The sequence below is a fragment of the Macaca mulatta genome, chromosome 6 (assembly GCF_049350105.2).
Source record: "Macaca mulatta isolate MMU2019108-1 chromosome 6, T2T-MMU8v2.0, whole genome shotgun sequence".
In the NCBI taxonomy this organism is placed as follows: Eukaryota; Metazoa; Chordata; class Mammalia; order Primates; family Cercopithecidae; genus Macaca; species Macaca mulatta.
This window is the reverse complement of record NC_133411.1, coordinates 80,071,053-80,086,456: the sequence shown is the minus strand read 5'-3', so window position 1 is coordinate 80,086,456 and position 15,404 is coordinate 80,071,053. Positions and strand designations below refer to the sequence as shown.

At 40.2% G+C, this 15,404-nt stretch overlaps 1 protein-coding gene across 5 annotated transcripts in view; it reads right to left on the bottom strand.

Annotated features, from left to right (window-relative positions):
- The window catches only part of ARHGEF28 (Rho guanine nucleotide exchange factor 28), a 313,068-nt gene that overhangs the window by 238,527 nt on the left and 59,137 nt on the right, over window positions 1-15,404 (bottom strand). For 4 of the 5 annotated variants that reach the window (XM_078004863.1, XM_078004862.1, XM_015140272.3 and 1 more), the window contains exon 2: window positions 12,243-12,286. In XM_078004863.1, the coding sequence (XP_077860989.1) occupies window positions 12,243-12,286 (44 nt within the window). Of the gene's footprint in view, window positions 1-10,059; window positions 10,081-12,242; window positions 12,287-15,404 lie in introns of those variants that run through there. The other variant, XM_078004861.1, reaches the window with a different exon arrangement.

Genomic DNA, 15,404 nt, shown 5'->3' with positions numbered 1-15,404 from the left:
ATATAGTGCCTTAAAAATGTTAAGTTTCGAACTCTGAGACATGTTCCCCAAACATCCACATTTACTGAAGATTATGACGACAGCCCCCTCCTGCTGGACCATCTCTCTATCTCTTCGTGCAGCTGGAATACAAAAACTCAAATGACAGTCCCATTCCCAAAATAGTGATGGTCACATACCTGCTGGGAAAACCCACAGTACAGAAACAAGCAAACAACAGAATTAAAGAGTGCTCCAGGAGGAGCCTCAACCACCGTTTATTGAATGGCACTAAATTAGAACTGTGTATTAATTCAACAAATATTTATTATGTAATACATGCCAAGCACTAAACTAGTGTTGGAAAATCAGTGGACGAAAACAATAGTCCACTAGAAGATTATGCCATTGGAAGGATTCCCTTTCAGAAAAGGAATAAAATTATAAAAACAAAATTAGATTGAAAATGAATATTCATTTATAAAAATAAATTACAAATTTTAATTGAATGTTTGAGTCTCTGCTGTATTGATGCTTACAATAGAAAGGACGCTAAACAAAACAATAACAACAATACTCTCTCAAAATAGAAAATGTCCAGAGGACTACATTAAGGATGTGACATTTGAGCTGAAATCTGCAAAGTGAGTAAGAATTTAATTATACAAAGGGGAAGGAAGCAAGAGTAGGCCAGGTGAAGACAACAGCACATACAAAGGTCCTGGCCGGGAAGAAGCATGGCATTCACGAAGAAATGAGAGCAGAAGGGTATGGCTGGAGCTTATGGTGTAAAAGGTTTCTGCAATCCTACATGTGACCCCAAATCATCTTTAATTATCAACCATTTGGTCGATGGGACCCTCCCCCTAATGACCACAGCCATTGCCTGGAATGCTCCTAGAAAGGGTCAGAGAGCAAGCTTGCCTCCCCTCAATGATTCTCTAGAAACTCAATCCACAAACGTTCACTGAAAGCCTATAGTGCACTGGGCACTGCACTAGGTATTGCAGTGCAATGAAGGGTAACAATCTACATTCAGGAGATGATGCACAGCCAGATGCATAGCTGTCCAAGGTTATAACCAACATACAATATTGCATCCCATTCCTACCTTAGGGGCATTCCTGGATATGGAACGAAAACAGCTTGGGCGATGTCCTAGAAATAAGAGAATGAAGAAAGTCCACTAGGGTAGAGAGAGGACTTGTCAGATCAGAACAGATAAATGATATGGTTGCGAGTTGAGACATGAATGCAGAGAAATAATACTAGAAAGGCATGATAAAGTCTTCACCAATTCCGAGAAAATGGCAACTCTGAAGAGGCCGGGGCAATTATCCAAAGGTGAATTAGAACAATGGCTGAGGAGAGAGAGGGGACAGCCATGGCCATCAGCAGGTCTTGATGACTGATCAAGACAGAGGACAAAGGATGGAGGAATTACAAAAACTCAGCTTAAAGCAGGACACCTGGGAGAGTGGTGGGATGGTAACAGAAATCAGGAAGTTGGAAAGAGGAGCTGCTTAGAGGAAAACTTGGAAAACTTTTTAAAAATAGAACAGTCTGAACTTAAAGTCAAATTCTGGCTAATTGAGTGATAATAGCAAACAGGCCAGCTGGAAATGGAAGATGAGACCTGGGCAGAGGTCAAGACGAAAGGGCCTGCATGTGGGAGTCTTCCAGGAGGAGTGATGGTCTAAATAACAAGAATAGATGAGCTTGCAAGAAAAAGAGGGGAAAGAAGAGGGCCCTGGGGAACACCCACACAACAGAGGAGAAGAAAGCGCAATAGACAAAGAGATAACTTGAAAAAGAACCAGCAGAGTTCACGAACACCAAAAGTACACTTTTTAAACATAAATCATGCAACTGCCCCCCAGCCTATGGTAATGACCTGGCCCCTCCCACCCCTCTGACCTGTCTCCTCTCCTCTCCCCTCCCTCACAAATACAAGGGCCATGTTGGCCTTTTGTTGGCCTTCAAATACAAAAAGTTCATTTCCACTCTAGGGCTTTTGTGCTATCTGATCCCTCTACTAGACTGCTCTCCAGGAGAGCCCAGAGAGACTAATGACACACACACACCATTCTCTGCCATGTCATAGCCTTGTACTGTCCTAACCCATATCGCCATCTGAAATTCTTATTTATTTGTTTACCTACTTATTTTCTGTCTCCCACTCCCAAGTGTGTTCTGGGAGAGCAGGGATGTGGGACCTTGTTTCTCACTCTCTGCTCTTACAGTGCATGGCACTAAATGGGGACTCGAGAAAATAAACACCTTAGATTAAGCAAGAGCAAACTTAGTGACCTGCATAAGATCCGTTTCGATAAAAGTAACAGCATCAAGATATGGAGAGGTAAAGTAGGCAAGGGCTAGAGACACTTATTTAAAACATACACACCCTCCTCAGGCGTAAGCAGGAGGAACTGTTGAGAAGGTAGTATAGCTAAATCACATCTTCTCTAAGGGCTGCCTTTCTAGAATACGGAAATAAAACATTTTACCTGGATCACATGTTATGTCTTTTACTGAGGCTTCTCCCAGAGAAAACTCTGACCCATTTCCATTATGCCTAAAATCCTTGCTTAGATGGTAAAACATTTTAAAAACTCAAATAGAACAAAAATATCGGCTACTTCAAGTTCTTTATTAAAAATACAGGCTGCACATCACCCAAATTGTGGGAGCTGTCACTGAAATACAGGAAGTGAGGCAGCATCAGACTTTAAGAACACTTGGCACTTATTTACCCGCGGACCTGAAACCCACACCCACCAAGAAATTTCTTCAAAGCTGGGTGCTAGACTGACTCTTCCTGTGGTCTTCTGTAGTTGTATATTCGCCTTTGGGCCTTTCCCCAGAAGCTCATCATCTCAGTTGTGACAGTAGGAGGGGGCACCATAAAGTGGCACTGTATTGAGAGAAGAGGGAACTGTTTCTTTCAAAACGTGAAATGGGATGAAGCTAATGGAGGATTTGTAAAATGTTTCTAAGTCAAAGGTTTTACTAAAGTCTGAGAAGTGGCTTTTCCCCTCTCTGGTCCTGCCAGAACTACCAAGCAATCTCCTGCAGCAGCTAAGGAGCTTCAGACTTCCCAGGAATTGACATCTCGTGGCTGCTGGCCAGGCTGGGTAAAACAGTTACCACGGTCCTCTTTGCTCTATGGCTAGAACATGCTGCTTTGGAATTTGTTTGCCGCCTCAGAAGGAAAACAGGAGAAATGGCAAAGAGATAAAAGCAGGACCATTCAGAGAGGGTAGGAAAAGGTCAAGTTACGTTGGTAGAAACAAAAACCACCAAAGAGAACCAACTTCAGGAAGCATAGATTAACCGACGATGGCAGAAACACCCCAGCAGGTGGCAATTCTCTGAGATGCACATGCTTCTGTGTTTTAAGTCAAGACACAAGTAAAGTTAATATAATTTGCTGTAAAAAATGTGTACAAAGTAAACGCGTGATCTAGAAGTTGAATTCAGGCAAAAGCCCCGCCTGATTCCATTGGCTAAGCCAGACTTAGCTGTATTAACCTACTTTAAAAGACACCCTTACCTACCACCCTCTGACACCTGAGCTAATGAAAATTTCTATTATTTTGAGCTGGGAGGAACTGAATGGAGCAAATGACCATCAATTAATAGGTCTGGCTTCTTGTGAGCAAATGAGCTTTAGAAGGTCAGGGCTTGCCTAGACATAGTTATCAGCAACATCCTCTCGTGAGATCAAAGACAGACCCTTTAATTTAAGGTCCAGGAAGGAGCACCATTCTTCATGTCAGAAAGCTCGAAGGCAGCTGCAGGGCAGGAAAGGATAAAATGGTGCCCTTGAGTACTTGGTCAATGAGGAAATGGAGATGTGGCAGAGCAGTGGGGGAGGTTGTTACCAGTGAAGGTGGGAAAACCCCAGACTTATTGTGGGATCTGCCACTAACAAACTTTCTGAGCAAAAAAATTATTCTTATGACTTCTAATAGAGCATTTTAAAATCCAGAGAGTCAAACCAGCTGAGTTAACTTAGTTGAGCCAGTCAATTTCCCTCTTGGAGACTAATCTCCTCATCAGCAAAGTGAGGGTGCCCAGGCAACGGTCCCCAAGATGCCCTCACAGACCAATATTTTGAGTTGATGGGCATAAGGCCAGTCATAGGTAGCCCACTGGGGGATGCAGAGCCACCAAGAGAGAAGGGCAGTGTCGAGAGGACAGGATTTCCCTCCACAGGAACCAAAAGCCACAGGGAATCTGCAGGGTTCTGGAAGAAGGCCCCTGCTGGGTGACCCCATAACAAAGCCACCAAGTCACTTACCACCTCAATAGGAAGCTGCTTCCCTGGGCTGGGGAAGAGTCCATCCAGACAACTTGGACCCTGTGCTCCGGCCCTCCCTCCAGAAGGCTGGGACCAAGGGGAGTATGCTCCACCAAGTATTCAAGGAAGCTATACCAACATCTAGAAATTAGAAAAGGCTGAATAGGAGAGAGTTTCACCCCACTACCTCTAGACATCAGATTACACCTTCAATACACACGATGAGCCCAGCAGCAACCAACATTCTTGGGACCAAACACAGCAGGAGACAGTGACCCAGAATAAAAGAATAATATAAACATAAAATGCTAAGGGAATAGCGAAGCATCTTAGATCCAGCTGGAAACAAGCTACTGAAGCAAAAACTCCACTGCCCAAATGGTTATACAATTTGCAGCCTCCGGAGAAAAAAGTGATCACACTCTTCTCAGTCAGTTGCTATGATTAACGCGTCTGCACAGCACATCAGAAGGGTGGAAGAGAGCAAGAACCCACACACACAGTCTCACACATGCACCCTCTGCAGATGTTAAAAAATCTCCATGGATTAGAGGCTCATATTAGTCAGAATTTGAGAAATGGGAGAAATGAAGGGACCATGGCAAAAAAGGGAGGATTAAAGCAAGCAAGGAGATTTCTTCCTTCTAACCCTTCACCAACTTAATCAACATACAAAATTTAACATCCCTCCTTTCTTTGCACAATGAAAATGAGAACATAATCCCCAGTTACATAATTATCAGTTATTAAAGACATTAAATATTTCTGAAAGTTGCTTAATAAAATGTCAACTATTAGATCTCATTTGCAAAGTAATCCACTAAAATTTAAAATATGTATGTCCTTCATCCAGCAATTCTACTCTTAGGAATCTATCCCACAGAGATGAAAGTATCAGCGTATAAGGACATATGCACAGGATGTCTGGTGAATAATTGTTCCTGACTGCCAAAAACTGAAACAAAGTGAATGGCCATCAATAGGGAATGAGCTTGGCCCATTCCTATTCATTAATTACAGTAAGTTTGAGCTATGTTTGATGGCTTATAGGAGTTTCTACGAAGTATCACTGAGTTGGAAAAGATACAGAGGTCCACCTAATATGATCGTTCTACTAAAGCTTGTATATGTATATATGAAAACAGAAAAACATGAAAATGTTTGCACTGAGTCCATGGTTCTCAAACTTCAGCACACAGCAGAATCACTTGAAGGTTTTATTAAAACACAGATTGCTGGGCCCCATCCACAGAGTGTCTGATTCAGGAGGTCCAGCGTGAGGTCTGAGAATTTGCATTTCTGGCAAGTTCCTAGGGATGCTGATGCCGCTGAGAACCACTGCAGGCAGTGACTCTAAGAGTTAGCTCAGAGTACAGGAAGGGGAAGTATAAAACGGGGTTGAGGGGAAATGGGGTCCTGTCCATTATAAGAAAAACAGCATTTCCATATAATTCCTTATGAAATACTGTGTGTGTGTGCATGTGTGTGTGTGTATATACATTTGCCAAACAAATTTTACTGTATACCAAAATACTAATAAAGTTCTCTCAAAAGAAGAATTTCGCCAGGCGCAGTGGCTCATGCCTGTAATTCCAGCACTTTAGGAGTACAAGGTGGGTGGATTGCTTGAGCCCAGAAGTTTGAGACCAGCCTAGGCAACATGGCAAGACCTCACCTCTACAAAAAATACAAAAATTAGCCAGGTGTGGTGGCACATGCCTCTAGTCCCAGCTACTCTGGGGGCTGAGGCAGGAGGATTGCTTGAACCTGGGAGGTGGAGGCTGCAGTGAGCCAAGATCCCACTACACTCCCCAGCCTGGGTGACACAGCGAGAACTTGTCCCAAAAAAAAAAAGGTAGAACTTCAAATGATCTTCACTTTCTTTTTAATAATTTTACTTACTATTATAGTCTTTATAATAAGTGTTATTTAATCATTTTAAATAAAGCCATTTTAATTGAGGAAAAATGGAAAAATCTTTGGAACCAACAGTTTCTCAAGCAAGACTTTTCTGTTTTATTCACAGCACTAAACCGATATTTCGGAAAGACTAGCATTAATTATACTTTACAAACAGGTTTTGTTTTTGTTGAGATAGGGTATTGCTCTGTCACCCAGGCTGGAGTGCAATGGTATGATTATAGCTCGGTGCTGCCTTGAACTCCTTGGCTTAAGTGATCCTCCCACCTCAGCCTCCCAAGTAGTTGGGACTATAGGCTTGAGCCACCACACCTGGGTAATTTTTTTTTTTTTTTTTGTAAAGACAGAGACAGCCTGTTACCAGGCTGATCTTGGGAGGACTAAGCAGCCTCTCAAAGTGCTGAAATTACAGGTGTATGCCACTACACCCAGCCAATTATACTTTATACAAAAATAAAATATAATTAATATTTTAAAAAAGGAGCTCTTGGATAAATAAGTAGAATGCGTATTTGTTTTATAACTCTCCTTGATTTACAAATTTAGAGAAAACTCAATATAAAAAGTAATCAAAAAGCACTCATTAGCAAAAATACAAATTGGCTTGTAAATGCAAAATCTCTTCCTCTCTCAGAATTTAATTAAATGCCCAGTAAGCAAAATCTCTCCTGGTAAGCTGTCCTTGCATTGTTTCCTATCTCTGTTTACATGTAAGCTGGGAAAAAGAAGACTAAGAGCAATAATCTAAAAGTAAAATTATCTACTTTCTCATGGCAATGTGAAATTTAAAAATAAAAACAAAATAGAAATATCTTTATAATTTCCAGTACAGAACTTTTAAGCTCCCAAGTGGTGTCAACTGAAGAATTTTAAGCCAGAAAAATAAACACCTTAGGTTGATTCCATTGATTCTAATTTACAGTTTTCCAGGTTTTTGCACTTCTCATTAGCTTCACCACCACAACTCTTTTTCTAGCTTAAAATATACCTCCTAATACTATTGTACCATTCAGTCTAAAAACTAAGCATAGACTTCAAACCAGACTGCCGGCCTCTGTATTTTAGTTGTTTTGTTTGTTTGTTTGTTTTGGTTCATTTTGCTTTCTTTTTTTTTCTCCTTGGAATAAACAGGCTAGCCTTCCAGTGCTGCTCCTTCAGTTTCCTTTCAAGCACAAATGCAGGAAGCTGCTTAGAGACTAAAAATTGGATTTGCAATGCTCATATATATCCCTAAGTTCCACGAAGTGATATTATAAAGCTCTTGGCTGCCAGTCTTGCCAACTCCTGCTTCTTCTCTGATCTTAGTACAGTGTTTCTCTTTTTCTGCAACTGCAACTCAGGGAACTGCCACGGATTCTTTTAAAAATTAGACTAAAGCTGGCCATGGTGGCATATGCCTGTAGTCCCAGCTACTGGGGAGGCTAAGGCAGGAGGCTTGCCAGGGCCCAGGTGGTCGAGGGTGCAGTGAGCTAAGATCGTGCCAGTGCACTCCAGCCTGCACAACAGTGAGGCCCCATCTCAAAATAAATTTTAAAAAATAAATAAATAAAATAAAATTTTCACTGAATCTGTGGCTGAGTTCAGGAATATTACTATATCTCCCAGAAGAAGAGAATCTCCTTCCTAAAAACGAGCAAACAGAAATGAGCCAAAAAAAATTCTATAGCACAAGAGGCAGAGCCAAAGACTGCACCTGCTTCTGAAACAGATTCCTGAAAGGTATAGAAAAAAAATAATAATTTTTGCGTGTGCTCATAATAAAATGTAAAAGATTATCTCTATAAAACTATGTGCGCATAAAATGGCCAAGATTTGACAATGCTACATAAAAACTAAAAGTGCTGGAATCAAAAATTGTGCTGCCAAGCACAAAAAAACAACTTGATGCTACTGAAAACTTAAGTGGAAAACAAAGATAAAAACATTCTTGGCTGGGCGCGGTGGCTCATGCCTGTAATCCCAGCAGTTTGGGAGGCCGACATGGGTGGATCACAAGGTCAAGAGATTGAGGTCATCCTGGCTAACATGGTGAAACCCTGTCTCTACTAAAAATACAAAAAAATTAGCCAGGAGTGGTGGTGGGCCCCTGTAGTCCCAGCTACTCAGGAGGCTGAGGCAGGAGAATCACCTGAACCTGAGAGGCTGAGGTTACAGTGAGCCAAGATCGTGCCACTGCACTCCAGCCTGGAGACAGAGCAAGACTCAGTCTCAAAAAAAATTCTTCCAGAATGCAACCCTCCTTTCTCCCCAAAAAGAAAAAAAAAATCCAATCTTTGGATATTAGTTGTTCTATCTAGAAGGGGAAAACAATAGTGGAAGAAACAATCTTTAAAAAGAAAAATCGAAAGTGTTCTTCATCAATCCAAGCAAAATGCAGGGGGAATTTAAGAAAATATTTACATCTGTAGATTTTCTATAGGTATAAAGTTGTCTATCATCTTCAGGAAAGATTCTCTATAGTGACCCGACAAATAGAGACAAAGAAGCATTTTAGCCATAAAAATGTTATAAGAATTCCATCAAAACAGATTATAAGCAAAGAAATAAAAAATCACCTATAAGACCCATCTGAATGAGGTGCCCTTTTTCGAGAGGTGGGTAGAAATTGGGGAATAATTTCAATCAATTCTTTTCCTTCCTGATTATTGTTCCACTTATGTAATCTAATTGTCCTCCAGGTAAATCTTATTAATTTATATATTTTTTAAAGTCTGTTGTAATTAGATTTTTCTAGGGCATTAACATACAATTATGCATAGTGTTATTCTATAATTTTAATACAGCCTCCCAATATGTAATGGACTCTTCACAATTTCCAATGGAGAGGGTATCTTTATTATACACTTGCCAGAGTTATTTTAATTTGTTTTTCCAAAAGAAATAGTCAAAATAACTAAGTAGGATTACTAGAAGTACATACATTAAAGTCTCCAAAATTAAGAGATGCAATAAATCACAATCAAATGAGAAAACACAGTATCAACTAAATAAATGTCAAAAGAACCCTTGCTAAAATTCAACACAGATACAGATAAAACTCTGGAAAAATCTGTATCAAAATGTCAACAGAGCTTATCATTCATCATGGGATTAAACATGAGGTTTTAATTTTTTCTTTTTGCTGTGTCTCTTTCTAACGTCTTACAATAAATATATATAAATAAGAAAAAATATTAAGGGTTTATGAACCAAAATGTAGTAAACTAAGAGAAACTAGAAGTGAATATTTATCAAACCTCTGAAGACAGAAGGGCAGAGAGCAGTTTCTTCCCCAAAATACAGAAACAAATTGTAGGAGAGTTTTGAGTCTGCTGTGTCTGCACAACATTACTCATCTGGTAGATTTTGGTTTAAGACTTGTTTTCATTATAGCATGTCTCTACTGACCTCTTACTGGATGAGGCCAGGTGGCTAGATTGGCTTAAGTCAGTTTGCAATAATATTGACCAAAAATGTTAAATTAAATTAAAAAAAGGTATACACTCTACCATATGTAGTAAGAGTTATGTTAAATATATTTCATATATTTTATCTAAGATATCATTATTTATAACATACATTTAATATTCTACTAGAAAAGAAAAATTGCCAATTAGGATATAATTTTTAATTACCTAGAATCTTATATTTATCAAAAGATCTTTTCTAAATTAATCTATACATAGATTTTTATCATGTAACATGCTGTTACTTCCATGTCTTGGCCGGGCGTGGTGGCTCACCCCTGTAATCCCAGCACTTTGGGAGGCTGAGGCGGGTGGATCACGAGGTCAAGAGATCGAGACCATCCTGGCCAACATGCTGAAACCCCATCTCTACTGAAAATACAAAAATTAGCCAGGCATGATGGCACGCACCTGTAGTCCCAGCTATTCAGGAGGCTGAGGCAGGAGAATTGCTTGAATCTGGGAGGCAGACGTTGCAGTGAACTGAGATCGCGCCACTGCACTCCAGCCTGCCAATAGAGTGAGACTCCATCCCAAAAAAAAGAAAAAAAAAATTCCATGTCTTTCTAGTTACAAAGTAACTTTGCCTTATAAAAGAAAAAAAAAATTCCATGTCTTTCTAGTTACATAGTAACTTTGCCTTATAATGCTAGATCATGGTGAAGTCATTTTGAAAGCAATTAACTTATGTAGTACCAGCAAGGTATATAAACTGAAATGACAATAATATGAAACTCTGTGACCAAGGTAACACACGTGTAGGCAATGACATCTGCCAGGAAGCACAGCGAATGTAAGAGCATCTCAATTTTAGAGATGTTAAAATGAGAAAAAAAAATTACACCTTAAAATTGATAAAATATATCAGTATTTCAATATAATAACATTATCCATAGGGGGTGCAATTATGACATTTTCTTAACACTTTCCTATCCTTTTCATTTTACTCTAATCAGCATTTTTTTTAATAACTAGAAAAACTTGTTTTTGTTTTTATTTGATTCATTTAAATCTCTTCTCTTCTTGGGCAATGTGTATTAGTTTTTCCCCAAATCTGGTCACAATCTAGTAACTCTGTTCAAAACAGCTACATGAGGAGGTTGGTCAGCTACAAGGCTTCTATCATGATTAGGCTTGTGGATTTGTCTGTTTTGAGGTAGGGAAGGAGGGTGGAATGAGTAAGGAATAGGAAGGCACACACAGAAAAAACAACAGTAAGATTTGGGAGTACTCTACAATTTAGCCTCAGACCAGCCTTTTTTTTTTTTTTTTTTTTTTTTTTTTTTTAAACCTTTAATCATGGCTGGGCCAAACCCTACTGTCTACAGGCACATTTTATGGCCTGAAAATCACAACCTACAGAGAGTACTAGAGATCACTGGGCAACCCAAGGGGCAACTTTTCTACTATTCTGGAATCAATTTGGTTCATGACTCTGTCTTCCTCCAGAGAAGTATGTGTGGTGTGTTGAAGGGAGTGAGGGTGAGTGAGTAGGAACTTGGCTGGGTAATGAAGTGTAGGAAGTGGATGAATCTATTCTCATCAATTGAGGATTCTGATTAAATTTGTTCCAATTCTGGCCAGGTATGGTGGCTCACACCTGTAATCCCAACACTTTGGGAGGCTGAGTCATTTGGATCACGAGGTCAGGAGATCAAGACCATCTTGGCCAACATGGTGAAATCCTATCTCTACTAAAATACAAAAAAATTAGCCAGGTGTGGTGGTGCATGCCTGTAGTCCCAGCTACTTGGGAGGCTGAGGCAGGGGAATCGCTTGAACCTGGGAGGCAGAGGTTGCAGTGAGCCGAGATCCCACCATTGCACTCCAGCCTGGCAACAGAGCAAGACTCTGTCTCAAAACAAAACAAAACAAAACTGTTTCAATTCCTTGAAATTTTGTTCTAAACCCTGGTTTCCTCACACATTCAGGCTCACCTGCCCAGGTCCGCCCCACACCAACACAGTTCCCTTCCAACAAAGGAAGTTTTGTTTGAAATCAGAAGGAAGGAGGCGAGATGAGCCCATCTGCCATTTTCTGTGTGAGGAAACAATCTGTTCACTTCCCTGTTAACCCGAGGAGTTGTTCTCAGAATGGCATCCTCCTGGGCCTAGACAGCACATCTAACTACAAATCTCATTGGGCATTCCTGTCCCCCAGTGCCAACTCCCACTTCTGTTTATGTCCCAGCACTTTTTGTTTGAATTCTTATTTTGTACTTTTAGCTAACACAATTATCACGAAACCTTCCCCTCAAAAAGACACACAGAGAAGTTATTGACTATTATCAGGATATAATCATAAAATAATATGTTCACACACCACTTATATGAGTGAAGTGAGTGTTTCTGAGTCCAGAAATTACACAGTTAAAAAAAATACTGAGGGAAATATAAAAACCAGACTTTAAAATAGGAGCCAACCAGTTTTAAAAGGCTCCATGCAAATACTTGAACTAGACAGTAATGCTCAGTGTATTGTTTTTAAAAAGCCTTAACTCAATAGCAAGAAAAACATTTCTCCCCACTTCAGTCACATGGTTTGGAGTTAAGAAAGCGCCCCTTGGACCTGAAGCCCAGTGCTTAGCAACTTACGTAAAGAGGTGCTTCGCTGCAGCTCAACTCCATGGCTTTCGCATCTGCAATGAAAATAGTAAACAAGAGCAGTTATTGCAGGAGGCCCCATGGAACCCACCAGCTGAGCTCTCCCTGTCCTGCCTGCAGTTATCAACATTGTGGAGGGAGGAGCAAACTCATTAGATAGGAAAACTGCAGAGACAAAATATAAAAGAATGAAGGACTAACATGCTATCTAAATAACATATCCTCTCGAGAACACAATATGATGGCCTCTCAAAAATTACACGTAGAATTACCATATGACTTAGCAATTCTACTTCCAGGTATATACCCAAAGAATTGAAAGCAGGGACTCAAACAAATTTTTATACCTATGTTCATAGCAGCATTATTCACAATAGCCAAAAGATAGGAAAAAAAACAAATGTCCACTGACAGATGGATAATCAAAATGTGGTATACACATGCAATGGAATATTATTCAACCTTAAAAAGAAACAAAATTCTAGTACGTGTTATAACATGAATGAGCCTTAAAGACACTACGCTAAGTAAAATAAGCCAATCACAAAAGGACAAATACTGTATGATTTGACTTAAATGAGGTATCTAGATAGTCAAACTCATAGAAAAAGAAAGTAGAATAGAGATTACCAGAAGCTGGACATTGGGGAGAATGGAGAGTTATTTAATGTCTATAGAGTTTCAGTTTAGAAAGACAAAGAAGTTCTGGAGATGGCTGGTGGGGGTGATGGTTGCACAACAATGTGAATGTACCTAGTTCCACTGAGTTGTACCTGAAAAAATGGTTCAAATGGTAAGTCTTGCATATATTATCGAAATAAAAAATCATAGTAATTATAGTACATGTCGTGTCTACATGAAGCAAAATAATTTGAATTTGAAAAAATATATATCCCACCACCTTATTATTTTATATTAGTTTCCACACATATGGAAACCCTGTGACACCAGACACTATCCCATAGACTGCTCCTAAAATAAAAATATTTCAGAAAGCCAAGAAAGGTCAACATAAGCATGTTGAAAGTTTCACCTGTGTTCATCGCTTGGCTCACAGGTAATTCCAAAGTCAGAGTCCACTTTTGGCCAGGTGAGGCAGAACAGCACAGTGACAAGATAGTTCTATTGCCTCCCTTACACAGAGGGCCAGAGAATTCAGCTGCATGATTGCATGAGGCAGAACAGCACAGTGACAAGATAGTTCTATTGCCTCCCTTACACAGAGGGCCAGAGAATTCAGCTGCATGATTGCATGAGGCAGAACAGCACAGTGACAAGATAGTTCTATTGCCTCCCTTACACAGAGGGCCAGAGAGTTCAGCTGCATGATTGCATGGGTAGGATGCAGCCCACTGTCAAGCTAACCAACCTCTCTGCCAGGCGTGCGCACCTGGATCTGCTTCTGGGTGTGCCTGCCCCTTTAAAATAGCACAGATGGATGGATAAACAAAATGTGGTGTGTACATACAGTGGAATGTTATTCAGCCTTAAGAAGGAATATAATTCCAACAAATGCTACAACTGGACAAGCCTTGACAACATTACCCTAAGTGAAATAACTCAGACAGAAAGGACAAATACTCTATGATGCCAGTTCTATGAGGTACCTAGAGTAATCAAACATGAGTTTGACATGAGAAGCAGAAAAAAAATGATTGGTAGTTGCCAGGGTGGGGTACACAGGAGTGTATTGTTTATTGGATATGGACTTTCAGTTTTGCATAGATGAAAGTGTTCTGGAGATGCACAATGGTTATGGTTTCACAGCAATGCAAATATACTTACCACTACTGGCCTGTGTTAAAAATGGTTAAGATGGTAATTTTTATGTTGTCTATTTTGCCACAATTAAAAATTTTAAAGTAAACAAATAGCACTTAGAAACTTGTTTCCTACTTAGAAAAAACAAAAAAACCCAGCATCACTCACTGAACACCAACTGTGGGCCAGGTATTACACAAAGATAATAAAGACATGCCTTCTGGGTCTGCCAGAAAGTGGTCCAGCCTTCAAGGAGTTCCAAGCTGAACAAAAGAGAATGAAAGATTGGGAGACAGGGAGGAGCAGGTTGCATGAGAATTCTAAATGGGGCAGACAGGGAGACTCACTTGTCCCTGCACCCTTGCCTCCTTCCCACTGCACACCTGAGGCCTGGGTTCTGCTCCTTAGGCCAAGCCTGGCTCTGCAACCTCTGCCTCCCAGGTTCAGGCGATTCTTATGCCTTAGCCTCCCGAGTGGCTGGCATTACAAGTGTGCACCATCATGCCCAGCCTCAGCCCTGCTGCAGTAATTTAGGGGCTTCTCTTAAGAATGAATTGTGGGGCTAGGCACAGTGGCTCACGCCTGTAATCCCAGCACTTTGGGAGGCTGAGGTGGGTGGATCACCTGAGGTCAGGAGTTCAAGACCAGCCTGACCAACATGGTGAAACCCCATATCTACTAAAACACAAAAATTAGCTGGGCATGCTGGCAGGCACCAGTAATCTCAGCTACTCTGGAGGCTGAGGCAGAAGAATCACTTGAACCTAGGAGGCAGAGGTTGCAATGAGCTGAGATTGTGCCATTGTACTCCAGCCTGGGCAATAAGAGTGAAACTTCATCTCAAAAAAAAAAAAAAAAAAAAAGAATGAATGAATTGTGACATTTAGTACAGTAATCCCCAAAGGATACACTTGGCAAGAAAGCGAATATGAAAAGTTCTATTTTTAGGTATTTTTTATAAAACAATTTAAGTTTTACTAATACTTCATATACACACTGGTGATAGCACCCTCCTAGGTCCCAAGACATGTTTCCTGAGATATCTTGAGAGATGACTGAGGGTCCTACAAGGCAGAGGGTTTGACAACAGGGCCCTTCTCAGCCCTCAATTTTATTTAAAATATCATGTCCTGTGGCAGTTTATGTGGACCCACTTAAATGGGTTTATAGATTATAATAATCCATTTATTATTGTTACTATTTGAAACAGTATCACTCTGCCATCCAGGCTGGAATGCAGCCGTACAATCACAGTTCACTGTAACCTTGATATCCTGGGCTCAAGCGCTCCTCCTGCTTCAGGCTCCCACATGGTTAAGATGATAGGTGTGCTAACTTGTTTTTTTTTTTGTTTTTTTTTGTTTTTTTTTGTTTTTTTGAGATAGGGTCTTG